This window comes from Psilocybe cubensis, chromosome 11, assembly GCF_017499595.1.
Source record: "Psilocybe cubensis strain MGC-MH-2018 chromosome 11, whole genome shotgun sequence".
Classification (NCBI taxonomy): Eukaryota; Fungi; Basidiomycota; class Agaricomycetes; order Agaricales; family Agrocybaceae; genus Psilocybe; species Psilocybe cubensis.
The window spans coordinates 715,012-740,453 of NC_063009.1; the positions used below are offsets into that span (position 1 = coordinate 715,012).

A 25,442-nucleotide genomic window follows, 5' to 3' on the forward strand; every position below is an offset into this window, starting at 1 on the left:
CGCAAAACAAAACCATACACAAACATGTACAATCTGAGTCATGTGATTTCTTCACCAGATCCAGTTTGTGCAAAAGTTGCTAAGTTCGATACACGGGTGAATCTATTTCCGTGTCATGGAGAATCCTCGGATAGTATTGTATTCCGTGAGATATATAAACAAGCCCACCCAGTTGCACTTTCTGGACTGTATGTCCTCCTACAACTTTATTCCCACCTCTAGCAAAAATTCCCCCATTGACTACACCAGTCTCAACAATCTTACCAGGCTTCTTGAAAAACTGAAGGAACCTCCTCCCGTAAAACCTATAAAATGTAAGACTAATGGCATTAATTCAAGTAAATTTTAATTGATTTCTGAGCATCAGCAATGTCTTCAAATATTAGCAACTCTAAGGAAAGCAAACGCACAGCAAGGACGGATGACCTGGCTCCGCCGCCAATGCCAGTCATTCCAGATAACCTGGCTCCACCCCCTATGCCTGTTATTCCAGATAACCTGGCTCCTCCCCCTATGCCAGTCATTTCATCTAACCTGGCTCCGCCCCCTATGCCAGTCATCCGGAAAGACCTGGCTCCGCCGCCAATGCCAGTAATTCCAGCTAACCTGGCTCCACCCCCTATGCCTGTTATTCCAGCTAACCTGGCTCCGCCCCCTATGCCAGTCATCCGGAAAGACCTGGCTCCGCCGCCAATGCCAGTAATTCCAGCTAGCCTGGCTCCACCCCCTATGCCAGTCATTCCAGCTAACCTGGCTCCGCCGCCAATGCCAGTCATCCGGAATGACACGGCTCCGCCGCCAATGCCTGTCATCCGGAACGACACGGCTCCGCCGCCAATGCCTGTCATCCGGAACGACACGGCTCCGCCGCCAATGCCAATCATTCCAGATAACCTAGCTCCTCCCCCTATGCCTGTCATTCCACCTACCCTGGCTCCTCCCCCTATGCCTGTTATTCCAGATACCCTGGATCCTCCACCTATGCCTGTCATCCGGGATGATGTGGCTCCGCCGTTGATGGCAGCACATGTTTCATACACGTCTGTCGTCGACAAAATCATTATGGACTCTCGTCCAGCTATTTCCTCTGAGAGGAAGCAAGGTCGCTATTCTCCACCCCCTGAAGCATGCCACCTGCTCCTTCAAAACCCTTATTTTCGAACCTACGGCAGGTTTGATCCCATGGGCGGCTACCCCGGTTCGCCTCCCACCCAGTCTGACATTGAGTTCGAGGATGTGACAGATCAGACGGCATATTTTAACCCTCCTTTTCTATATGTATGCACTCAGATATTACCAAGCACTAGATACTGACAACTATTTTAGAATTATACCGAGCAGCAGCTACGGGCAACATACGACCAAATAATCGACAGTTCCGTCGGCGACAATAGTTATGACAGCAAGGTCACAACGTTTAAGAACCTCCGCCTGCATCAGCTGCAGTCAGAAATTCTGACTTATAATGCGCTGGAGGAAATTGACGCTGGGCTGGCAGGGATTGAATCGAGTTTGGAAAAGCATTTGTATACCGGTAGAGATGAATAAATTATTTTTGGAGCCCTTGTGCTCATTGATTCGCAATACCTCTCAAATATCCCTCCCTCTCTGGGAAGATACGGGTCAAATGGGTCCGTCTGACAGCACAACACGGGTCAAGCGGATCCGTCTGCTTGCAATACACGGGATGCAAATGGACCCGTCCGGCTCATTTCCGGCCCGTGTTTCTTCCGTGTAGGTAGACGCGCGGATCCCGCAGGCCACCCGGCGGCTCCATTTAGCGCTAAATGGCACGTCATGTACGCTATGATTTGCCAGGCTAAATCACACGTACATCACGCTAATCTCCTAATTAGGTAGCGGGAGTAAATCCACCGTATGTCACGTAATATCCTTATTATTAAATCTTAGGTAATGTACGTTATAAATAAACTGTCTTATGTGGGTACAGTTAGGTCAAGGTTAGAATGTTTTTTAAGGTGAGTTGCTAAATTTCCGAGTGCTGGCTTTGGATGCTCATCGTCGAAACTCTTTTCTTTGTCCACAGTCCGTGGAACTGTTACTGACCTAATTTTTATGCAGAGCTGAGTAACGCGACTAATTTTATGATTGATTAAGTCACTTACTTTTTGCAGTGCCTACACGAAAACTCCCATCGATGAACTCCTTGTACTACAACGGGTACCGGATTTCTAAAATGGGCTCGACTATAGTTTGCAGGGCCCTTTTTGTTGTATTTGACTTCTGTTTCTAATGCCTCAGGTACGTCGTCAACATCAATGACCTTAATCTTTGCAGATTTGGCTGCGCTTGCTGATTTCTTTGCTTTTTTGTACGACGGGCCCTATTACAGTAAATATTCAATAGTAAGTTAACTTATACTTCTTATATTTCAATGTCTTACCTTGTTAACCTGTTCTCCTTCACTTTCTGTATCAGATACTACTCGCTGGCGCTTTTTTGGGTCATTCTTGCTATCATCAACTTCAAGCCCGTCCTTATCGAGGGTATATGACAAAATTGAATCTTCGGATGACTCACGCTCCATATTTCGGCGTGGTTTAAATGTAGCGTCATCCTCAGAATTGATGTCGGTACACTCTCCATCTAATACAAGGTATTTAGATCTTTTATTCAGGGCTAGACGTGAGTTTAATGTGACATTACCTTTGCTAGGAAGGCTCCGAAGGTCACGTACAGCACCATTGATTAGATCCTGAGTTATTCCACTCATTTTTTTTGCCTTCTTTTTGGTTTTTGGTACCGGCTTTGTCTTTGCATTGTTATAGACTCCTGTTTTCTTAGGAGGAAGTTTTCTAACCAATAGTAAGTACATATTAGATTGAATATAAATGTAGATATTAGTTACGCACGTAAGATATTTGAGCTCATCAAGTATCCGTTCCAGCTTCATCCCAACAAGGTCAAGGGGAATGTCGGAGACTTCCCAGTTTATTTTGCCTATATACACACAGAGATTTTCCATTCCAAGCTTTCCACGACGGATATAATGAAAGCGACCGTGCTCATCTCGACAGTCTGCATCTTCTTTAAATAGAATGTCCGTGACACGATTAAATGTCTCAAAGATGGCTGAACCCTGACTTTCGATAGGAGCAGTAGGTATTGCAGTATAGATTTTATCGTGCCGTGTAGCCACTGGTATATTGTCCGGAAGCGACGATGAGAGAAGAGTCAAGGATTTGACAACTTTCTGAATGTGCAAATGCGTAACACGATTGCCAGGCAGAGGTGCTGACATGTCAATGTATGTGGTAGAATTTTCTGGCTTACTCTTGCAGCCTGCAACGTTGCCAACTCTCAGAAATCACATTTCAGTGAATTTTCTCCGGTTCTTACAGTAACCGCTGTCCCGCAACATTGGAAATTGTGTTTTACTAATGCTTATTGGACAATTGAGTTGCTCAGATCAATCCTGGAATAGGGACCGTGTAAACTGTTTGTAAACGGTTTGTATACTGTTTGGCATGAAGTACAAAATAAACTAAACAGTAAATGGAATAAACAGTTTGTAAACGATAAACAAACTAAACGATTGGAGCCTTACCTGAATCCAAATATGGATGATCAGTAAACAACCCTGAACATGTGCCACCGTGAGAATCAAGTGAGGTGTTGTTTGTTTGGTTCAGGCAAATTAGAATGTGATAAGCTTGCAGTGGCGCTACGCAGTGTTGACAATGCTGTGAGGACATCATACTGAGCAGAGAGATGGGCTGAAGAGGGTTTTGCGCGCAAAGCAGCAGAAACGCCCGAAAACCGCAACGGCTGCTTCCACATTTGGCAAAAACCAACATCATCAGGAAAACAGGCGAAGAATAGAACAAATAGAACTAGCAAAAATATTTAATTATATTTAATATATTGATTCTATTTGTTTATTTGTCGAAATAGATCTAAGCCCTCTGATCGGATTGCAAATCGACGTTTAGAAATATATGCCATGTCGGAAACTATTTCAACTGGTAGAAACGGCACTACAGGTATTTCTAGCATGCACTTATAGAGGAAGTAGAATTTGAGATATAATCAAATAGAACATTGCTTGAATTGAATAGATTTTTACATTTTTTAAGCTTCACCCAAATAGTAGAGATAGAAAATTTATATTTTGGTTAATATGTACTCAAAAACATTCATGTACTATGAGAATATCCTAAGAAAAAGCTACTATTCCTGGTTTCCTGGAAGGGTGGCATGAATTGACAACGGGCGAGGATAGCTAGAAAGCTAATCAGGTTTTGCTGAAGCTACAATAGTACATGTCAGCAAGCAATATCAACAAGAACAATAACACTCACAGCCTAGCAGACGGCGGCGGTGTTGTCTGTAGTTGTAGGAGTGGGGTAGTTAGGAAGGTGGAAGGAATGCACGTACCTCACTCAAAGCCGAGCAGAGATGGCGGTGGTGCGATCTGTAATTGTAGGAGTAGGGTGGTAAGTTAAGGGAGGTGGAGAATGCACGTACCTCACTCGCAGCCGAGCAGAGACGGCGGTGGTGTCATCTGTAGTTGTAGGAGTAGGGTGGCAAGTTGAGGGAGGTGGAAGGAATGCACGTACCTTGTTGGCCTCCCCTCACGACTCTCACGCGCCCTTTGTCATGTTTACAGCTGCGGTGAACACATCGTGTTGTTGCATCAGGCGTCGTCCGAGTCGTGTCTTCATTGCGTTGCGACGGTTGTGCATACGTAGGAGATGGTGGTAAGTTGGGACTTGTGTTGAACGTGAAAAACGCGGGATGGCTTGTAAGTCGGAGTTTGAACATTTGATCGAAAAATTAAATCGGATCACTTGTTGGGTGAATAAATATTTCGGCCACGCCAAGTCCGCGGAGAGATCCAACAAGTGCTCCTCCGTTGGAGGAGCAATCCATACCCGCTGCGCTTTGTCGGGGTCATTTTGCTGTATCCGTAGTTGAATCTGGTTTCGCATTCAAGTTGGTGATGAGTCGTTTATCGGCTTGATTTTGTGTCGTGACCGCGTTGTCGGGATAATTTGGGTGTTAAACATTTAATAGTTTGTGTCACCTTTGTGGTGTGGCGGTTATGTCTGACAGTTGTAATGACCTTTTTTGTAAGGTTACGCGTTCGATCCTGCACGAGCGTCGTTTTTCTGGACTTGATAGAAATATAACTCACCCCTGTAAAACATGGAAAAAAATTCGTTGAATAGGATTTGATAGGAAATTTTCATGTAGTTGATAACATTTAGAGAAAAATTGTTAGATAGAAAATGGTTCATTATGTGGACTATCCCTTCTATATCTTATATCTCTTCTAATCCTCGCCTGTTTTCCTGATGATCTCGGTCAACGCACGCGTAATCTGCACTTGAACGTGCGCTGTCCATTAGCAGACCTCAGAGGCAGAGCGGAGGATTGGGTTATAATTGGATATATGCTGAATCGCGTGTTTTATGTGGTTTTCTTTAGTGGTTTCTGAGAGATTCGGGTATGTTACGAGTTACCGGGACATCGGGAATGAATTATGATTTGGGTGGAATGTGAGTGTCTAGTTTTGCTGCAAAACTGGATCTTTAATAGGCTTTGTTAATGTACTCGATTCCTTCGTTCCTGGAAACCAATTTAACACTGCATTCATAAAGTGAGTCTGAAAAGAATCATTATGTAGTATTCAAGAACCATTCGGATTACTAACTCTTTCTTCCAAAATTCCAAACAACGACAAGCAGATTGTGTTTGCCATAACGGCGTCGTGTCCAGAATAGAGAATGGGATATGGAAAGAGAATAACTGCGAAAGCAGCGGCGAAGGTATATTATGACTGTTTTACATTGGTAACTAGAACTCAGAGCATGTCCTTGTGCTATGTGAGCTGCTGGAGGAGGACTCGAGAAGGAGAAAGTCCGAGTCAGTGTGTAGTACCTGTGAAACCCATTACCCTGCGGAAATTTCCCATATACATGCATTTTAGGCCGCCGCGGTTGGCGGAGGTCGGGATCGGTGTGTGGACTTTGCTCGTTCTGGTTCCAAGTCCAAAGGGGCTCAAATATGAGTGGAGGTGTGGGTGTGTACCATGTAGCTGGTCGGAGTCGGAGGTTAGGCGTTGCATATTTGTCGGCGGCATCCTCAAGTTCCACACGCGCGCACGCGTTTTCTGTGGGTGGCAGTTGCACCACCCGACGAGGTTTCAATTTCAGCTTGTAGCGGGAGTGATCTCCCCGTAGCGCTAGCTCCCGCATCGGAATGATGTGTGTTCACATCATTAGACGCCGACGCACTTGGATGTGGCGCGCGAGTGAGCGGCGCTTGTTCTTGTATCTGATCTTCACTTGGGTAACACGCTTCACAACGACATCGAACTCTTTTTTTATACCCGACTCGCAGACTCAGAGGCGAAGCAGCCGGCGATGCATCAGCAACACTGATGTACGGGCGCAGCACGCTTCCTTCACCCTGCCTCACACTCCACGTCTGTGGACAGGGTAGCGCGCGGCTGCTAAAAAGTCGCCGAGCAGGGGGTGGCGCGGCTTCTGCTATGGAGCCCGCTAGTAACATAGGCAAATGGGATCATGTCGCGGATGTCAAGCTCGGGCGTGGGATGGAATCCGAGCGGTAGGGATGTGTTAAAGGAGGGAAGGGAAGTGGACTGGGAGGTCAAGCTGTGAATGGATAAGCGTCAGCGTCTACCTGAATCTCTGCCTCTGCTGACGTACGCGTATGGGGACTGGGCGCATTGCTGCTCGTCATACTACTCTTTTTTGTCTGCTTTAGTTTTGCCATGCGATCCGGTTTTGGTGGTTTTGGTAGAGGGCGAAAGTGGGAGGTGTAGCAGGGTTGGCCTACTTGCAGAGGCTGCTCGGACACTGGTAGAATGACAATCCTGGGTGGGTATTGAGGCGGAGGCGGAGGCGGCGGCAGATGCAGTTCTGGATGCAGTTGCTGATTTGAACTATACTGAAGAGTTGGAGGAGTTTGAGACGGGCCTGCAACTGTAGCTACTGCCTCTACCGCCTATTGTGTTGCATGTCCAAGTGGCGCCGTCTGTTTGTCAAGGGCGACGTCACTTGTTGGATCATTTCGGAGTGGATGCTGGAGGAGATAGCCCGTCTCCCATCAGGCATAGTCACAATAATTCTTCAAGCGCGGGCGCTTGTGGACTCGGACGAGCTAGAAGTCTGGGGATGGAGGGGAAACGATTAAGACACGGTACTCGTTCCCTATAAACACCGTCAAGCGCTGTAGCCAGTACTGTAGCCGCTCTGGATTGGCATCATTGGCATATAAGATGGATGCCGCCTTCCCAAAAAATCCAGAGGAGTATATGGGCTGGATGGACATAGGGAGTATATTTGAGGCATCTTGTAATTTAAAGTGGCTCTGAAAACGTACCTGGTATTGCGATATTTCCACTTCGTTACAAGTAGACGCATGTCGTAGACATGCTTAGAGTCGACACCAAATTCGGTCTGGAGTTGGTTATTCCAAATATTTGTTAAATTCATTGGTAGGAGGAATAAAAGGGAGAAATGGGCGCAGCATATACCGCCGATGGGGTGCTTTAAATATCCCTGTATGTTTTCTAGCGGGCAGCGAAATGGAGTTTAGGTGGTCGACTCACGATAGATTCTTTATCGATGGGATCGATCTTTTGTGCGTGCTCACTGTGCGCGAAGCAGGGATAATAAGTCAAGGGACCGAGGCGTCAGCGGAAAGGAGTTAAATGTTCACACTCCTCATTGTTCTCGGTGAGAATACCGGGGCGATTAAGGAGATAATCTGCTATGCATTTTTATAGATCTTCAGTACGGCCTGGGAGATGCTCATGGATGGGAAGAAGAACCTGTAGATCAGCGTCGAAGAGGAACTTTTTGGAAGATTTTCGGCGACCCGCCATTCACATGCACACACCACCTCAAGGTTCAAGTTGCGTCAAGACAATTTTTTTTTCTGTTCTCGGATCTGCATTAAATTTCTGTTCTCAGACCTGCCTTAGTATACACACAAGGTTGAAGATTAACTTGACGTGCTCTTAAACAACGCCGCAATTTCCAAGTTCGAGGATAATCAGCATCCTTCAAGTATTTCGGAATCTACACTTCAAGAGGTGATGAAAACCAACTTCTTCGACCTTGTTCTGACTACCGTAGTACGACCGTCTTCGTTCCTCGAGTCATGCGGAAGTCGTTGGCGCCTGTCGTGCAGTCACATATGGCTGCTAGGCTTGGATGGCCGGTGGTTGCTTATCGCGCTAGCAAGGCCGCCGTCAACGCATACACGATTGCGCTGTCTCAAGAGCTCCAGTCTGAGGGATTCAGGGTAAACACAACAGCCCCAGGCTTAGTGTCAACTAAGATAAATGACTTTTCAGAGGAGGGTAAGTCTCTGAAGGAAGGTGCGCTCTCTTTGCAGCGCTTTACACTGCTGGATAAGGATGGTCCGACTGGAAAATTTCTCGACTGGGAGGAGAAAGAGATGCCTTGGTAGATATCACATAGGGACATTCCATTGTTGCCTCTGAGTGAGGAGTTCAATATGCTCGGAGGTGTAGGAGTTTTTCAATATTTTAAAGTGGTAACAAGAGGACAAGGAGTAAATAGCCCCTGAATGTATTCGTGAAAACCTTCCCGGGGATCAACCCGACCTCGCGAAGGAGTGCGGAAGCGGGCTTGAACACGCCCAACGACGACAACAGTCCGAGGTATATCACCCCCCATGTTTCTTATTCACTATCGATAGCCTCTCGACAACCGCCAAATGAAACTTGTCCTGGCACTTTGTCTTGCACGTATGACCACCGTGAACCGGTTTTGCTGCATGAATAAACTACTTAAATCAAAAATCTATCAAGTACCTGCACTTTTTTACCAAAGCCCTACACACCTACGGAAATTCGCGTCACCACGAATATCTCAACCTTTCACTTATTAAATTCCTTTTCATTCTCGAACTCTCAAGTCTCCCTACTCATCTTTTCATTCTCTCACAGAAACACAGGTAAAAAATCGAACTTGAACATGGATCCAAAGATCAGCAAATAACCCTGAACATGTGCCACCGTGAGAGTGAAGTGAGGTGTTGTTTGGTTCGAGCAAATTAGAATGATGATAAGCTTGCAGTGGCGCTACGCAGTGTTTACAACGCTGTGAGGACATCATACTGAGCAGAGAGATGAGTTGAAGAGTGTTTTGCCCGCCAAGCAGCAGAAACGCCCGAACAGCACAACGGCTGCTTCCACATTTGGCTAAAATCAACCTCCCGGTGAATACACGTGACGAACGCACAGACCACATTTCGAAAAACTATATAATGCGGACACCCACATTGCTGATTCCCTTAGAACATACTCAATCAGGATCTGTTTACAGAAACTGACCGAGTCTCGCATTTTTACAAATGCCGCATTCTTTATATCCACTCGATGACATCCGCGCTCACTCGTTTGACTGAGAACATGGCCTTCTCTTCGGAGGAGGTCTCGAGGACGTTTGGCGGGTTTTGAAGTATCGGGTGTTCTCGCAAGAGCCATTCGAACACCTTGCCAGCGAGTTGAGCGTCTGTCTGATGGATACATTTCTTTTTATTATTTGATTTCTTACTTATATTATCTTTTTGTACGCAGTTCTATACAAATTCAATTGTGCTTCACTTTGAAAACTGAGCTTGTCTGATTCTGAATTTGTGCAATTGTGAAAGTTTTTTGCATTTTTTGTTGTATCTTTGCTTCTGCGGCCTAACTCAACTGCAATAGCATTTACATGGTGAGTCCGTGACTGTGCCTGCAGTCCTGCACCCCCACTCCCGTCAACGAGGAGAAGCAGTCATTATAGCTGCACATCCTGTTGCCTCCTCCCCCGCCCCCGCCCCCGTACTCAACTACACGATAAGCAGTGTCTAGTTTCGAGAACCCACATCTCGAGGCATGTGTGTCTGCGAATGTGGCCGTGCGCGTTGCCCAGAGGGCGGTATATACGCGAAGTGCCCACAACTCCCTCTGCTCTTGAACCGAGAGCAGCTACCGCCTTGCCCCTTACCACCCTTCACGCCCCTTACCACCCTTCACAAGCAGTGGTTCACGCCGGTTTATGCCTCCTGTCAACATTCATCACCCATGATGTTGCCATTAACGATGTACTTCAAAAAAAAAACCAAGGGGAATGCCTGACACAGAGGCACAGCGTACGTACGATAGGTCAAATGACAAAAGAGGCAAGAAGGGCGTCGAACCCCCTGCACCTAGAGCACCCACAGTGCATATGCAGCGAGTGTCAATACGTAGGCGACGAACCCTAGTAGGATGCGAGAACCCTGCAAAATGTTTCACGACAGCCATAAAAGTGATGAACACGTTACCGGAGAAATGGCAAACTAGCACATGGCGACCGCACGAACTCACACAACAGACACTAGGGTCGTACAGAGAGGACACCCCACAACAGGGCAATAGGGCGAAGGTAGCCCAAACAGCCCAACTCGAGTGCCCGGAAAAGGCACAGGACTTGTATAGAATATTCACAGAACACCGAACTAGATCTCTTAAAAGACCAAGACACCCAAATCCACCCCACACAAACTGCCCCCAGAAGATATACACAGGCACGCACACGGACAAAGCAAACCCCAACAAGAGAGGACTCGCGGTGATACTGACGGAAGATGGCAGGGATCCCACGACGAAGGCGTTTAGGCCTCACGGTTTAGGCCTCACGAAATATGCTGGTCGACGTCGTACCGACGAAACCCTCAACAAAATGATAAGGGACGTTAAGAGACTATTGCAAATAACGATAACTCCAGCAGATTTGTGGAAAGCAGTGAGGCACAGAGATCTAAACCGAATAACTCGTTACTTCCTCTGGATGGCAATACATGACGCATACATGGTAGGCAGGAACTGGCAAAGATCATCCTTCTCAGCTGAGCTATAGGAGAGAGGAACATGCAAGACATGCGCAACAACGGAGACCATGGACCACATACTATTCGAGTGCAAGGCGACCGGCCAAGAGCTAGTATGGGACAGAATAAGTGAGGTCTGGGAGGAGAGAACCTCGAGTCACCCATGGACAAAGTGGCCACTCCCCCACACATTAGGAACTGTTATAGCAGGCCCAAAGGCCAATTTGAGTGCGGACCCTGATGACGAGGAAAAGGCTGGCCTGATCAGCCGCCTGTACAGAATACTGACAGCAGAAGCTGCGCATCTAATATGGAAACTGAGATGCGAGAGAGTGATAAATAACGAGGACAAAGACTTCACGGAACAGGAGGTAATAGCAAGATTTAACAAGACACTAGAACAACGCATCATTATTGACATTGGTGCAGCAACGACAAAGAAAAAGAAGAATAGAGCACGCCAGACCAAGCGGACCGTGCTACTGACATGGAGAGACACTTCCTTAGGCGTGGCCCACCTGCCGGGAACGTGGCTGGAAAGAACAGGAAACGGAGTTTTAGTGGGTACAGCAGAGACAGCGAACGACGACAGGGACAGAGACAAGGAACACACCTGCTGCTAAGCCCCACACAGCGTGCGTAAAGCATTTCTTCGTGGTGTACACTTCCAGCGACTACTACATCACCAAAAGCGCAAAAAGCATGCCATGCCATGCCGTCCTTGGAAACTCCCACGATGATTGGTTGCTGTTGGATTAACAATAGAACACGGATTATAGAATTGTGAACAGTTTGTACTGCCATGTATTCCATGAAAATAAATGGAGTAAAATTGTAGCATGATACCATGTATGATAAACCTTGAATAATGGCATACATTATTTTGTACACTTTACAATGTTATTACAATCTTTTTCAATATGATACATGCCATCCGCCGAGTTATTAGTAGAATACATGAGAAAGCATATTTTTGTAAATATTTGTAAGAATGCTGAGAAGGACCATGCAAAGTGAGCATACCATACAATGTTCTCATATTTTTTTAGGTGTTTGATTGACAATGATTGTATATGCGCATATACACAAAATGAATCGGAGATTCAATCTGCTGTTTATGCCAGCGTGGGACTCAATGTAATCGACGCCGACTGCGCCTGTCACTTCCTCACACCCACCTCAACTACCCAAGCAATGAGCTTGGGTAGAAGCACATTCACGCATCTGGTTCATTGCTCGGGTATTCCCCCGCTGTAGATGGTGCCTAGGAATTATTGGGCATGGAAATACACTGGGCACTATCCCAGCGGGTGGAATTAAGCATCTCACCTTTAAGCCTTTCAACCCTGTAACCCGTTGAAAAGCATACAGAGATCACCTACTGCAACTTGACGTCACTTCTGGGAGACGCAGTTGTCCTGAATAGGTATAATCACGTGAGTAAACGCGTCCCATGGCTTTTCCAACTGAATGTGACTCAACTGCATTTCTCTTTCTTACCTCCATCTTGCCTCTCTTCCACCATCTCCTCCCCGCCTAGCCATTGAAAAATGAAGTAGACCCTATCACTTCCTTGGATCTTCATGTCAGTGTCTCCAGTGCTTACAAGTTTTCTACCTTTTTTTAGGAAATTTCTTCCGAATTTCAGATTTCTATACCTCTTTTGTGCGCTTTTACACCTGCAGAAGGCCATGGCTATATGGGTGTAATATACAGAAGCAAGTTTTAAAAAAATGTGAGTATATGCGCATACATTATACTTTCTCTTTGCTTACCCAACCTTTTTATACTCAAGGCCGATTAATCAGATAAAGATGAGATGTACGTACATTATCTTGCATTTTACAGCGCATACATTCACATCTGTCACGCAGTCTAGTGTTGCCGACCGATATGCTGCTAAAGCTTGTGCTAAACATTTGGTAGTTTGAAAAACATATTTGCTTTTCTACGAGGCCATGTTTTATATCTGATGAAATATAATTGATTTGTGCATCAATTTGTGTGATATAGTACAAATGTAACGGAAATAAATAAACGACTGGATGGGCAACTACCCAAGCTTTCTTGTTGATCCCTTCTATGACTAGAATAGTAATTATATACATTCCCGTTCAAGGCCAAACAATCTTGGGAAGCATTGGAATCCGATGGATGCCCATGTATTTTGCACCAGAATTGTATTGACTAATAATTCTGTATAACATTCCATGAAACCTTATGTGAACTTAATGCAATTCATTTTAATGGAAAACGGGCAAAATTATTCTATGTCATGTAGGTCATGTAGACCTTCTAAGGCCGATGCATTCCAATGTAACTAAGTTGCGGTTTTGCTAATGTAACTACTAAACGGGACTAAGGCCCTATTCCTTAGATATCACCTTGGCGGACCGGAGGCACGGCGAGGCCACAGCTAACCGGTTCCACCAAAAAAAAAAAGATGTACTTCAAAAAAATATGACATTGAGTATCCTAAATGTACTAAAGTTGATCTGTGACAAAGGATGGGAGTTAAAGGTGTCTAAAATGGTCTGTTGTTTGCTAGCATTGCTTAGCGTTACGGTGCTACAAAATCCTAATCATACGAATTAGTGCACAGTAGAAGCATTGGGCATGTGGTGTCAGAAGGGTACTGATATCGGTAAAATTAGGGTTAGGGTCAGACCAGCGCCTGAAAAGGCATCCAGAGGTTTCCGTATTTAAAAAAAATGTTTTCACCTTCGCCTCATTATCTGTGCCATAGGCGCTCCATTGCTCTACGGTTGGAGTATGTACAGAAGATGTTCCAGAGGACTTCTCTATGAACGCTTTCTGCAGCGGCATGGCTTCGTACGCGCCCAATCCACCGTCGCGGCCTCACAGAAACCGCGGCCAGACCCATTCAAAACGCTCGCCCCTAAGCTCGCCGAACTACGCACAGATCTGATATCCATGCTAGGCTCAGGGCATCCAGCAATCAACGAAATCGCCAAATACTACTTCCTACACCCGTCCAAGCAAGTCCGCCCCGTCATCGTACTACTGCTGGCACAAGCGACGAATGGGCTCGGCAGCGACTGGAACAAAAAACTGTGGGAGGCTGAATGCGAGAACGCGGGAGGGCGTCAGGAAGAGCTGAACCGCCCGCTCTCGCGGCCGGACGTGCTGAACGACTGGAACCCGAGCATGCCTGCCAACACCGCCAACTTCGACCCCAAGTTCGCTATGCACCCTGCAAAGCCCCATCGACCGCCAAAACCGCCGCCAGCGTACTCGAACGCGTCGGTGTCTCGTACACTCGCCAATATCGTGCTCCCCACGCAGAGGAGGCTGGCGCAGATTGTGGAGATGATGCACACGGCGTCGTTGTTGCATGACGATGTGATTGACGAGTCCGCGCTCCGCCGCGGTGCTGCGTCTGCGCCGGCGTCGTATGGCAACAAACTGTCCGTGCTGGGTGGGAACTTTGTGTTGGGGAGGGCGTCAGCCGCGCTGTCGCGTCTTGGAGATGGGGAGGTGATGGAGCTCATTTCCAGTGTGCTGCCGAATCTGGTGGAGGGTGAGATTTTACAGCTCCGTGAAATCAAAATGGACGACGACAAGGCCGCGGTGTCTGCCAAACATGATGTCGACGTGGCGAAGGATATACTCGAGAAGAATATAAGCGGGCAGAGGAGTCGGGATGCGTGGAACATCTATTTGCAGAAGACGTATCTGAAGACGGCCAGCTTGATGGCAAAGGGGGCTCGGTCCGCTGTCGTTCTAGGTGGATGCAAAGAAGGCGAGGTGTGGAAGGAAATTGCTTATGCTTACGGTCGCAATTTGGGAATTGCGTTCCAGGTGAAGTCTATATCCCACTTTTACAAATACTGTTTACCTTCTTACCGCACGCTTTCGTTAGCTTGTTGACGATGTACTCGATTATGAGTCTGCTTCGGCCACTCTAGGAAAACCTGGAGGCGCAGATCTCCAGCTTGGACTTGCAACAGGGCCGGCGCTCTACGCCTGGGAGGAGTTCCCTGAGATCGGCGACCTCATTCAGCGCAAGTTTGATAGGCCGGGTGACGTGGAGTTGGTAAGTGATCCGTTTGTTGCTTGTACAACCCAACGCGTTTGCATATATCTCATAACTGTCCGACACTCTTGACCATCTCTCGTCGTCATTCATTCATCCAACACATCAAAATGTCTCGCTGGAGTGTGGAGCTGAAACTGACTGAACGCCTTTTTTTTTCTTTTTCTTGATAGGCCCGCGATTATGTACTTCGGTCATCGGGTGTCCAACGAACGCGGGCGCTGGCACAGGCTTACGCTGATAAAGCCAAAGAAGTCTTACAAGAGCTGCCCGACAGCGAAGCAAAGGCGGGTCTAGAGGTGTTGACGGAGAGGGTCATTGGGCGGAAGTCATAGTTTCACAATTCGATCGTGCAAATTGGCTTTTTTCGCAAATCCCTTTTACGTGTTTTCGTCCCTTTTCTTACGATGTTGAACATTTTATTGATCATTGGCTTTGTGAACCAAAATTCACCGGCGTCCATTTGCTCTGGGTCTGGAGCTGAAGCTGCTTTGCCTGTCTATTTTGGCATGAATCCGATTGTCATGGACGTCGATGACTGAATGTTAACGAAGGGCATCATTTAACGGTCATCAACGTCATTTTTCTTACACCGTCGGTTTCAAGCCTTGCCGCCATATACTTATTCCCCCAAGGTGCGTACCGTGTACATGTACAATTCCATTCAACCCGAAATAATTTATGATTTGTCGGTCTTGGGAAAAGAAAGTGTATTGGGAAAACCGTTGTTGTTCGTCCGTTGATGTCGTTCCGGTATGGACCCACAAGTGGTTTTAAGCGCTATGTCCTCGGTCCGTCGCGTTTTACTGAAGTGGTCTGATTTACCAAAGGCGGCTATGATCATCTTTTCTATCTTTTCTGCCCGAGGGCACTGCAGTTTCAAGTCTAACGCACTGCGCAGTACTAGACTACATTCTGATCTATTGACGGACTACATCATTTTTTGTTCTTGCAGAGTCGAAACGCACTCAGAGTGACATTTTTTTTCGTGGCATTGGTCAGTGGTGCATTGTTGCATATTGTCGCATTTTTTCGATTTGTTTGGGCTGTCGGTTTTCAAAACTTCCAGGCCCATCATTTTCTTTCACTGTGGTGCTGAGACTGCTGACGCTGATGACGTCGGATGTTGTGTCGGTAGGGTAACTTGTCAATGTGAGTGCCTTAATTGAAACTTCATACACGGAACATTTGTCGACCTGCCAACAGGGCTCTGTTCCGTTGACATCCTCGATTCGGATACCACTTTTTTTGATAGTGGAAATATCGCTCATCGCTTATACGTCAACGGACATCAAAGTACGACGTCCCTTGGACAATATTAGAATGTCGCAATGACTTGTTTTCCAACGCGCACAACGTCAGGGATATTGCGAATTACGTTGGACATTTGAGTGCAAAGACACAGCTCTCTCCATCTTTGCTGAGGAAACTTGGGTGGAGGTATGTGGACTGCACACAAACCTTACGGTCGATCATGATGTATAATGACTCGTGATGATTTAAGGTTGCGTGTTCTCTGATCTGCTAAGTAATCGCAGGTGCTCTGCATCAACTCCGGGGGCGCGGTAGATCGCGAGCAGCGAAAATCTCGACCCGTCAGGCCACAGCGTTGGATGAAAAGAGCCAGGTATAGTATTTGCTATCTTGGCGGATGGATGTTAAAGGCTACTTACTCCGAGCTGCCGCCGAGCTTGGGAAGGACGCCACTTCATTGCGCTTGCGCTTGCGTTGGCTGTTCTTGTTGTTTGTGTGGTGTGTATGTGTGTCCATGTCCAAATTTGAATTGGACAGGGGGGTGTCACGATTGCGATTGCGATTGCGATTGCGCGCACATCAGTCATAGCCATTGCTGAGGTAGACTGCTTTTCGTATTTAAGCGCTATCCTTTTTTGTAGGATGACCATAATCCACCCCCTCCACTTTTCTTATCCTTTCTTTGGCTTGAAACTACCTCACCATAACCCCTCGTGCAACGAACAGGATGTCTAAACAGTTGATTTTGGTACGCTCAGTTTAATATTATCCTGTCTTTTGAGACTATATTAACATAACCTATCTCATAAGGTCACTGGTATATCTGGCTTTATAGGAGGGCATGTCGCTGAAGAACTGTTGAAGCATGGATTTCGAGTGCGAGGGTAAGCTTATACCTCACTGATTTTCTTCTCTCTGTGGTGCACTCGGTGTATCCGTCACTATCGGAGAAGTTCAGTCGCTTAAATGGCTTCATCAACAGAACTGTGCGAGGAGCCAAATACCACACTTTTGTCAACACGGTTAAGAGGCCTGATCTGGAATTCGTCGAGGTGGATGATGTCGTCACGGGAGATTTTACCAAGGCATTGGAAGGCGTGGAAGGTGTAATTCATACTGCATGTCCGCTTCCAGGAAAGAAGAACCTGGAGGAACTATTATCTGTGAGTCATCTCTGCTTGCAAAATTAATTATTATCGACATTCTCATTACTCTGAACCTATTTCTTTGCTTCTTACTCTTTCTTAGATTGCTGTGCAGGGTACTTTGAATGTTGTTCGTCAGGCTCAGCAGGCCGGGGTGAAGAAGATTGTGGTCACAAGCTCCTTTGGTGCTCTTCTTAGTCGTAAGTCAAGCTTTTGCTTTACTGTTGCCGCTTGACTCGGGTTGATCTGCGCGTAATTTCGCGTAGCCACACACATGCCTGCCTTTCATGGAATCAACTTCACTGAAAACAGTAAGTTATTCGTTATTATGACGGTCCTTAACGGGCGCCATTCCGTTAATTCTGTCATTTTTCTGTCTTCTCACTTACATGTATCTCATTAGTGTGGGGAGAAGTCGACGATCAAGAACTCGAGAAAAACAAGGACGAAAAATACTACGTATACTTCACCGCCAAAATCAAAGCAGAAAGGGCACTATGGGCGTTTGCTTCGGAACACCCAGAGCTCGAAGTCGCTACAAGTGAGTTACAGACTCACGTTTTGTTCCAGTACACCTTATTAATGATTCATGTGCAGTCCTCCCTGGATGTGCTATAGGGCCATATGCTCAAACATTCCCACTGCCTGCCAATAGCGACACAATGGCTACAAACGACTTTGTCCTTCTCGTTCTCAGCAAACAAGAACCGCCATTCGCTCCGAACTGGATGGTCGATGTTAGGGACGTCGGCAAAGCGCATGTCCTCGCATTGGAAAAACTCCCTCTACCTAGCGAGGACCCCAAAAGGTTCACTGTTAACTCTGCGACGTATACATGGGGTGCCGCCGCTGCGTACATCAAAGAGTCCCGTCCAGAACTGGCGGATAGATTGTTCCCCTTGGAGGATATCAAGCCGCTTCCTGGTGTGCTGTCTACATTGGACACGACGAGAGCTAAGGAGATTCTAGGATTCGATGAATTTATACCTGTGGAGAAGGCTCTCGATGAAGCTGTGAATGCAGTTTTGGAGTTGGAGAAACGATGGTCAAGTAACGACATTTGATTTGGGTTTTAGATGGCTACGCGTTGTAATTGTAGTGTATGATTATACGGTAATATTCCATTAATTCGTTTTTAACATAGATCAGATTCTCCGTCTTGTGTTGACATTTTTGTGGGTGTGTGCGATGTAGGCATAGTGGTGGTTGTTCCTTCGGAAGCCGTTTCGGAAAATACATGTCTTCTCATATTATTCTGCGATATGGAAGCCGGCCTCTGGGAGACATCCACAGGCGGCAAGCCGAATGTTATTGGCCCTCCAATTGATAAGTGATCCAGTGTCGTGTTTTCGAAATAGATTCCACATTTTGTTTTGCGATAAACACGGCAAGCCATAACGTTCATCAACGTAAATTCCGGTAAACCTAGAAGTGTCCGATACACCAGTGGTATTGACTCCATGTAGAAAATAACCAAAACAGCTAGGTTGAATACAACGGTGCTCCTAGTCATCTAGGTTAGCCGTCATGACTATCAATAAACTTGAAGGTGAAACTTACAGATAGTATACTTGGCCATCTTGTAGTAGGACTTTGGATAATTTGGACAATTTCTTGCCTAATACGATAGCTTTTATGACGTCCTTGAAATTGATATCCATGTCGTCTACCAGATTAAGATGCGTCAGACGCCATGATATCGCAATGAAAACAGCGCTGTCGTAAATCAAGGACATAATTGTGCCTAGAGCAACGTAGTGCTTGAGAGTGGTGCTTATGCAATATTTCGTCGGTCCAATCATAGCTCCGGATACTCCAATTGTGCTGGGGACACAACCGCCGACCACACCGAGCCACATGACGAAAAAGAACGCCGAAATAGCTTTGTTGTTGTGGTACATCGCGCACACTCGGAAGTAAAAAAGGAGGGAAGTAGAAGGCAGGGCGACTACGAATATCCAGGGCGGTAGCTTGGAGAGCATCATGCAATGTCCAATCGGAGCCGCTTTTTGGATTCAGCGTTGCTAAAAAGCAAGAGATTCTGGACTTACTTTCGTATAATGTGGCAGCTAAAAGATAGGCAAGCGTTGATATCCTATGTCAAATCAGAATAATGCACGCTGTTATAACAAACGAGAGGAAAACCTTGATATGCAATACACGACGGCTGGAGGCTTCAGCGGGTGCTTCCTCAGAAGCATGTAATCTGTTCCAATGTTATTCGCAATGTCCCATAGTTGTACCTGTATTTTTGATGTAATTTCAGTTAGATGCAGCGCTACCAAACAGGGTGATATGGCTTACGACCAATGCACCGACTAGAACGTAAGAGGCCATTGTTAATTCCCGAACTACCGAAGCAGGGAGGTACGCCATTGGATTTGCGGAATCGAAGGTCGGCACTGTGACATTTGTGGACACCTCAGGTATTCTCATCTGACCGAGAATGCAAGCAGAACCTGTTCCTTCGAGCGGCTAGGGGATTGAAATATGCACTGTCGAAAGGAAAGGTTGAAATGTACTTACAACGACCTTGAAATAGGTGCCCTGAATTCAATGTTGACAGAAAGAACCCGGATATGCTGATCAACCACAATAATGTAGCCGCCCACGGGGTGAAGAAATGTGCGCCTCGCCAATAAATTATGTTTTCATCAGTAGTGTAACCGCAAATACCCGTCGGATGAAACTCAGGGTTTTGTTAAATTTATCCAAAAAGCAACGAGGCAGACTTGTCAATAAACATTCAATTGAAATGGTTTGAGCGATATATTGGACGCAATTATTGATCCCTTCAAAAGGCTATTTGAGTACTACCGCAGATTTTTCAGCGGTCAGAATATGTGTGCAGAGGCGCCCCAATGTAATCGGTGGGTTGTTACATTTAAAACGGAGTTTAAACCCATCACCGCGACTCTGCAATCTTGACTCCACCTTTCACCTCTGTGAGAATTGAACGTGGTTTGAGATTTTTGTTAGTGCAATCCACAAGCCACATAGCTGCAATTTTTTAAGGGATGAGTTGCTCTATGGAGCACGGTAAACATTATTTGATGCCTTGTTACCCTGTTAGGTTCCACGTGGTTTCAACCCAAACGCTCAGGTCTGTGCCAGTGGCGGCCATAGTCTTCTCCAAATCAGTCCATTTTGTTGCGTCTTCATTGCGTCAGACTTTTGTCGATCATGTGGAAGTAGCCACAAACGGGTACACTTTCTCATGCTGAAGGAGACGCCGTCGCGTGTTGCGATTACGCGCATCACACCACCGCTGGTAAACTTAATTTCTACCACCACCGCTGTCTCCAAGCAGCGCGAACCCACTCTGGCTCATTGCGATCCACACTAAACCTTTGTTTTCAAAATTCCACCCACCCTTCTTCCAAATTCAAACTCATATCACTACACAAATAAGCAGTGTTCCCAATTCAAACAAATGAAATACTATGGTTGCACGCCCACTACAATAACTGTTGGAGGGACGCATTAGCCGGATCGCATCCATACCTAAAAGCACAGGACGCTTGGGGTCCACTAACGTGCATCGCAGGCGCTTATAGTGCCTGCCTAAAAGAGCAACACGATCGATCGTCTGTTCCTCATGTTTATTTGTGTTTTTGCTTCCTCAATTTTTCCCAGTATTTCTTTGACGTACAAACAAAACTCCCCCCTCAGTCGATTCTACCATCGTACTGAGGTGAGGAAATTTTTCTGCTTTACAACACCTATGCTACATACTTACGCATACACAGCATAATATCTATTTTGTCTAACAGGTAGCATACAGTCTAATACAGTCGATTTTACCATCGTACTGAGTATCACATCTATTTTGTCTAACAGTGGCCAACGACGACATGGTACTATCTGAACGCAGATAACCAGCCGTAATTAGCGCAGATTTTAACACAGTGATTGAAAGGGTAAAGCAGACTACATTAAGCAAGAAGTAGGAGTATCGAATAGATGTCAAATACTAGTGATCAATGTCATCATTGCGCTATCGTTAATTCGAAGGTCCAATTGCCCTTGGCACAACATCGGTCCAGGCATCCTCGACAAAGCGTCCTCTGTCAGCTTGAGCGGACCGTGATGAATTGGGAGCTATATATATATTCTTTCCCTTTGACTTGCGGGAACCAAATAGGCTAAAACCAGACGATCCTGACCTCGCAGGAACGCTGTTTGCTGGTGCATTGGACATCTGACCATCCAATACTTCATTGGACAATTGTTTATTTCAAACGAAGAACACAACGGTAGGTAGGTAGACTGTATGAATTCACTTCGGTCCATCAGCTGTCCCCGAGACCCACTCGACTAGGGTGCTCCAATGGGACTTTTTAATTCCCTTTCCCTTTCAGCTGTGTCATAGGGACATCAAAATCCCTACTCAAAAAAACCGCACCCAAAGCCAAGGCCAATACCAAAGCATTGTTGCGCCTGCAGCCCAGGATGATCCCAAATCATTGTCAAACAAGTATGTTGGATCAGTTATACAAAGGGATACTCTGAGGCGCCTATCTAATGATTCCAACAAAATTCAGTCATTTTCCAATATCTATGCTTGATTTCACAAATCTGGAGGCTCTTACAACAAAATACGCGAATGCCAAAGCATTGGTAACATACATTGCGAAAACAAAGAGGCTAAGACGAACATACAAAGAAGACACGTTACTACGAGGATTGGAGGAGGAGGATTAGGGAAGAGGAAACAAACATACAAAGCGGTCGGAAGGACTGCGAAGATAAAAGGAGATCAAGGAGAAGGAATACACTAGAAGGGAAGGAATTGCCTGAAGGAGGCGCCGGAGGTGCTGGGCCAAACAGCCCGGGGAAGGGTCTGGGTCTAGAGGGGGGACGAGAAGGCCCTCCGAGACGCAGGCACAGGCCGATGAAAGCAACTAAGGGCTCAGGGAGCCTATAGGTAGATTAGCAGTACTACGCCAAGGGAGGGGCCCTCCCCTCAGAGGCGCTAACATAAAACAAAAAAAAATGTTTGATTTAGTACACCAGATCGTTACTTGAAAATGTAGAGAATATATGTCTACTTCTATATCTTGGTATTTAGCCATGCCTGACCCATAAATTCCGAGACTGTATGCTTTAATCCTCCCTAAGTTAACTTTCTCATGGCCCCATAACTTTCAATTTAACAAGTACAAATTTGCCACCACACGATGAACTAACCAATGCACTAACATAACCCTGAACGCACTGACACACCCTGACCAATTTATAGATCATTGGAAACATGCACTGACATTGCACTGACATTACTGTGGTATGCACTGACATGCACTGACCGCACTGACGTTGCACTGACATTTTCCAGTGCCCTTATCGAGTGTAAGGTATTTTTCGGACCTTTAAGCTTCTAAGAATAGGCGCCGGTGCCTTCTGATAATTGAGAACGATTGCCCAAGAGAAACTCTTTAATTTGAGATACCCTATAAACGAATCAGTGATTCGTGTTCTCAACAAACCAACATTGGGATATGAGTAGATGACATCACGGTCAAAATTGTCCGCTGGGAAAAATTGGTAGGAACCGCCAAGCGCCCTGATGTTGCGTCACGAAAGGTCAGGAACTAGGTTGGACTCAACTCGATGAAATATTTTGAGATCGTGTATACTAGAACCTCAACGAACTTGTGTCTGCCTTCGTACACAAAACTCGGACGGGTCAGTTTAATTCCAGGCGAGCCGCGCGAGCTGGCCAAGTGCGTGCCGAAGTCGGCATGCTATGCCAAGTCCAGGCAACTTCCGGTTGGCAAGGTTTGGAAGGGATGCTCATTCGGTGAAGGTTGTTCAGTTCTTCCATTTCCCCCTCCCGCTTTTTCATCGTTTCTCTTCCTTCCACGTCGCCTCCTGTCTTCTGGACTCCAACCTTTCTTTTTGAACTCACACTCTTTACGCAAGACCACAATGTTCTCCCAACTTTTTGCCATCGCTGCTCTTGCTATCGCTGCTCAATGTAGGTGCACTCCACCTTTGTCAGGTTGATAATACTAATCATGCCGTTTTTTTGTTGAAATATTTTTAATAGCTGTGGCTGCCGCGGATTGCACTAGAAGCTACACCATTCAAGACGGAGATTATTGCGACAAAATCTCGCAAGCGCAGAATGTGTCTACGTAAGTACTTTTTGGAGATAGTTTGACCGCCAGCGCTCACAGCACAACCCTTTTGCAGATACCAGCTCGCTGTTGTGAACAGTGACTCAGTTGATACGTCTTGCTCCAATCTCAAACCTGGAGCGTCTCTTTGCCTTGCCCAGAAGCCAGAGGAAGACTGCCGTACCACCTACACCGTCGTGCTAGGAGACACCTGTGACAGCGTCGCCGCCAACAATGGACTGAACACCACCATTCTCTACTTGAACAACCCCCAGATCAACGAAGGATGCACTAACATCTACACTGGCGAGGTACGTGAATTTGCCGATCACATTCCTGGCCTTAACTGAAGGAAATTGTATCAATAGGTTCTTTGCACTTCGAAGACCGTTCAAGTAGCTGCTATCCCCGCTAAAGGTGTCTCCATCGCCGCCCCTGGTTCTTCCACGACTCTCCTCACTCCATCTGCCACAAAAGCTGCGATTACACCCGCAAGCGCCGCCCCCGCCGCGGCTGCTACTCCAGCTGATGATGGAAGCTGCGACGATGACGATACTCCTGCGTCCAACGACGACGATTGTGACGACGACAGCAACGATGATGACGATGATGACCTCCCTTTCTGCGACGAGATCTAAGGGATCGGCCTTCCAATCATCGCGCACCATTGAACAAGCTTTCCCGAACTATCTCCACCCTAATCCCTAGACCCTCTACTTCAACCCTCTTCTGAGCCTGACCGATTCTAGTGGGAGACGAGAATCAGCCGGCCAGATCCCCGCGTCTCCTACACTCTTCTCTTTCTTTTTCTTTCTCTTATTCTTATATCGTAACGTATCGGTCACTTTCTTTCTCGATCTCGCCTATCAGTGGTGTACTCCACAGCGAACCTCTTTCCTATCTCTTGCCTCCTCGGAGACCTTGCATTCTCAACACCTTGCTTTAGCTTGCTGTATGCCCAAATTTCATCTCCGGCTTCGGTTCAGCGAATCGATAAGGTCCGGGATGTATACCTTGCCTGTTCCTGTTCTTTGATAGAATAGACGAAATGTTTGACCCAATACCCATTCCTTTAGATGAGATGTTGATATCCATGAAAGCCGCAAGAGGAGTATTGGGTGCTCAACTCAGAATGATATGCAGTTATTCACATTCTAGAGGTCCAAAGAGGATGACCCGGTGTAGGGTATGAACCGTGTGGTAGCTGGTCTTGGCAGCGGGTATAATGGACTAGCGCTGGCGGATCTTTTTTCATTGAGGCTGCTATCCGACTTGTCCGTCTTCCTTCCTTCCGTCGGTCACCGTAGTGCATTGTACAAACAACTTTCCAGCTTTTAGAAATCGAAATTGCTCTATTTCCTGCTTGCAGGACTATCTCGGCTTGTACTCGACCTCGGCATTCTTATCACGGGAAATTTTGACGGCATCCCGGCACTGCACTGGTTTGCGAACAGCGACTGAGCTTTATCGCGTGCTTCGTTCCTTGTCCAGAGTTTAACACACTCAACTCCCCCAGTGCGCGCACTGCGGCCCAATATCTGTCTTTATTACTGAAGCTGAAACGGTTGATTCGAATTCTTGCTCTTTCAGGACCTCTGTCCCTCAAAAGCCCTTGATCGATTAATCAAAACTAAGACTAGCTCCACTCGCCTTGGACGGACAACAATGGGAGAAGCCAGAGACCTCGAGTCGTCGGAATTCTTATGCAGAATGAAAGCATCGGACGTCTTGAAATGACACGGGTATCTTGCTCTGAAGCTCCTTCAGCTAGGAATCAATGGGCGGAAAGAGTTTCACCGTTTTAATCCTAGGTTACCTAGAGATATATCCTCTTCGCTCCACAGCTTCGCCTGTCATAAAAGAACGATCATCAAAGGCTCGTATTTGTGCGTACTTTTGCCTTGGGCTCTGATTGCGTGCCGATTGCGAGGACTGATCCTCATATGCAGAATATGAATGGCTTGCACGCCTACTATGATCTCGAAGACT

The 25,442-nt window shown here is 46.4% G+C and overlaps 7 protein-coding genes across 7 annotated transcripts; 5 read left to right on the forward strand and 2 right to left on the reverse strand.

Annotated features, from left to right (window-relative positions):
* Window positions 1–369: 369 nt before the first annotated feature.
* JR316_0011388 (uncharacterized protein) lies at window positions 370–1,548 on the forward strand (the record flags this gene model as incomplete). The annotated part of the gene is made up of 2 exons (XM_047897044.1): window positions 370–1,278; window positions 1,327–1,548. The coding sequence occupies 2 exons, from the start codon at window positions 370–372 to the stop codon at window positions 1,546–1,548; spliced, it is 1,131 nt and encodes a 376-aa protein (XP_047743453.1).
* A 389-nt stretch (window positions 1,549–1,937) lies between these two features.
* Window positions 1,938–3,262, reverse strand: JR316_0011389 (uncharacterized protein; the record flags this gene model as incomplete). Its single annotated transcript, XM_047897045.1, has 4 exons — window positions 1,938–2,067; window positions 2,127–2,344; window positions 2,405–2,816; window positions 2,874–3,262. 4 exons carry the CDS (start codon window positions 3,260–3,262, stop codon window positions 1,938–1,940), a joined length of 1,149 nt encoding a protein of 382 aa, XP_047743454.1.
* Window positions 3,263–8,154: 4,892 nt separating this feature from the next.
* Window positions 8,155–8,466, forward strand: JR316_0011390 (uncharacterized protein; the record flags this gene model as incomplete). Its single annotated transcript, XM_047897046.1, has 1 exon — window positions 8,155–8,466. The coding sequence occupies one exon, from the start codon at window positions 8,155–8,157 to the stop codon at window positions 8,464–8,466; it is 312 nt and encodes a 103-aa protein (XP_047743455.1).
* Window positions 8,467–13,650: 5,184 nt separating this feature from the next.
* On the forward strand, window positions 13,651–15,270 carry JR316_0011391 (putative hexaprenyl pyrophosphate synthase, mitochondrial; the record flags this gene model as incomplete). The annotated part of the gene is made up of 3 exons (XM_047897047.1): window positions 13,651–14,700; window positions 14,762–14,935; window positions 15,109–15,270. 3 exons carry the CDS (start codon window positions 13,651–13,653, stop codon window positions 15,268–15,270), a joined length of 1,386 nt encoding a protein of 461 aa, XP_047743456.1.
* A 1,646-nt stretch (window positions 15,271–16,916) lies between these two features.
* JR316_0011392 (Putative uncharacterized oxidoreductase) lies at window positions 16,917–18,398 on the forward strand (the record flags this gene model as incomplete). The annotated part of the gene is made up of 7 exons (XM_047897048.1): window positions 16,917–16,937; window positions 17,000–17,073; window positions 17,172–17,352; window positions 17,438–17,534; window positions 17,601–17,645; window positions 17,738–17,875; window positions 17,932–18,398. The coding sequence occupies 7 exons, from the start codon at window positions 16,917–16,919 to the stop codon at window positions 18,396–18,398; spliced, it is 1,023 nt and encodes a 340-aa protein (XP_047743457.1).
* Window positions 18,399–18,469: 71 nt separating this feature from the next.
* On the reverse strand, window positions 18,470–19,770 carry JR316_0011393 (uncharacterized protein; the record flags this gene model as incomplete). Its single annotated transcript, XM_047897049.1, has 5 exons — window positions 18,470–18,839; window positions 18,895–19,339; window positions 19,386–19,429; window positions 19,480–19,577; window positions 19,639–19,770. 5 exons carry the CDS (start codon window positions 19,768–19,770, stop codon window positions 18,470–18,472), a joined length of 1,089 nt encoding a protein of 362 aa, XP_047743458.1.
* Window positions 19,771–23,262: 3,492 nt separating this feature from the next.
* On the forward strand, window positions 23,263–24,091 carry JR316_0011394 (uncharacterized protein; the record flags this gene model as incomplete). The annotated part of the gene is made up of 4 exons (XM_047897050.1): window positions 23,263–23,311; window positions 23,384–23,471; window positions 23,530–23,764; window positions 23,822–24,091. 4 exons carry the CDS (start codon window positions 23,263–23,265, stop codon window positions 24,089–24,091), a joined length of 642 nt encoding a protein of 213 aa, XP_047743459.1.
* Between the last annotated feature and the right edge of the window lie 1,351 nt (window positions 24,092–25,442).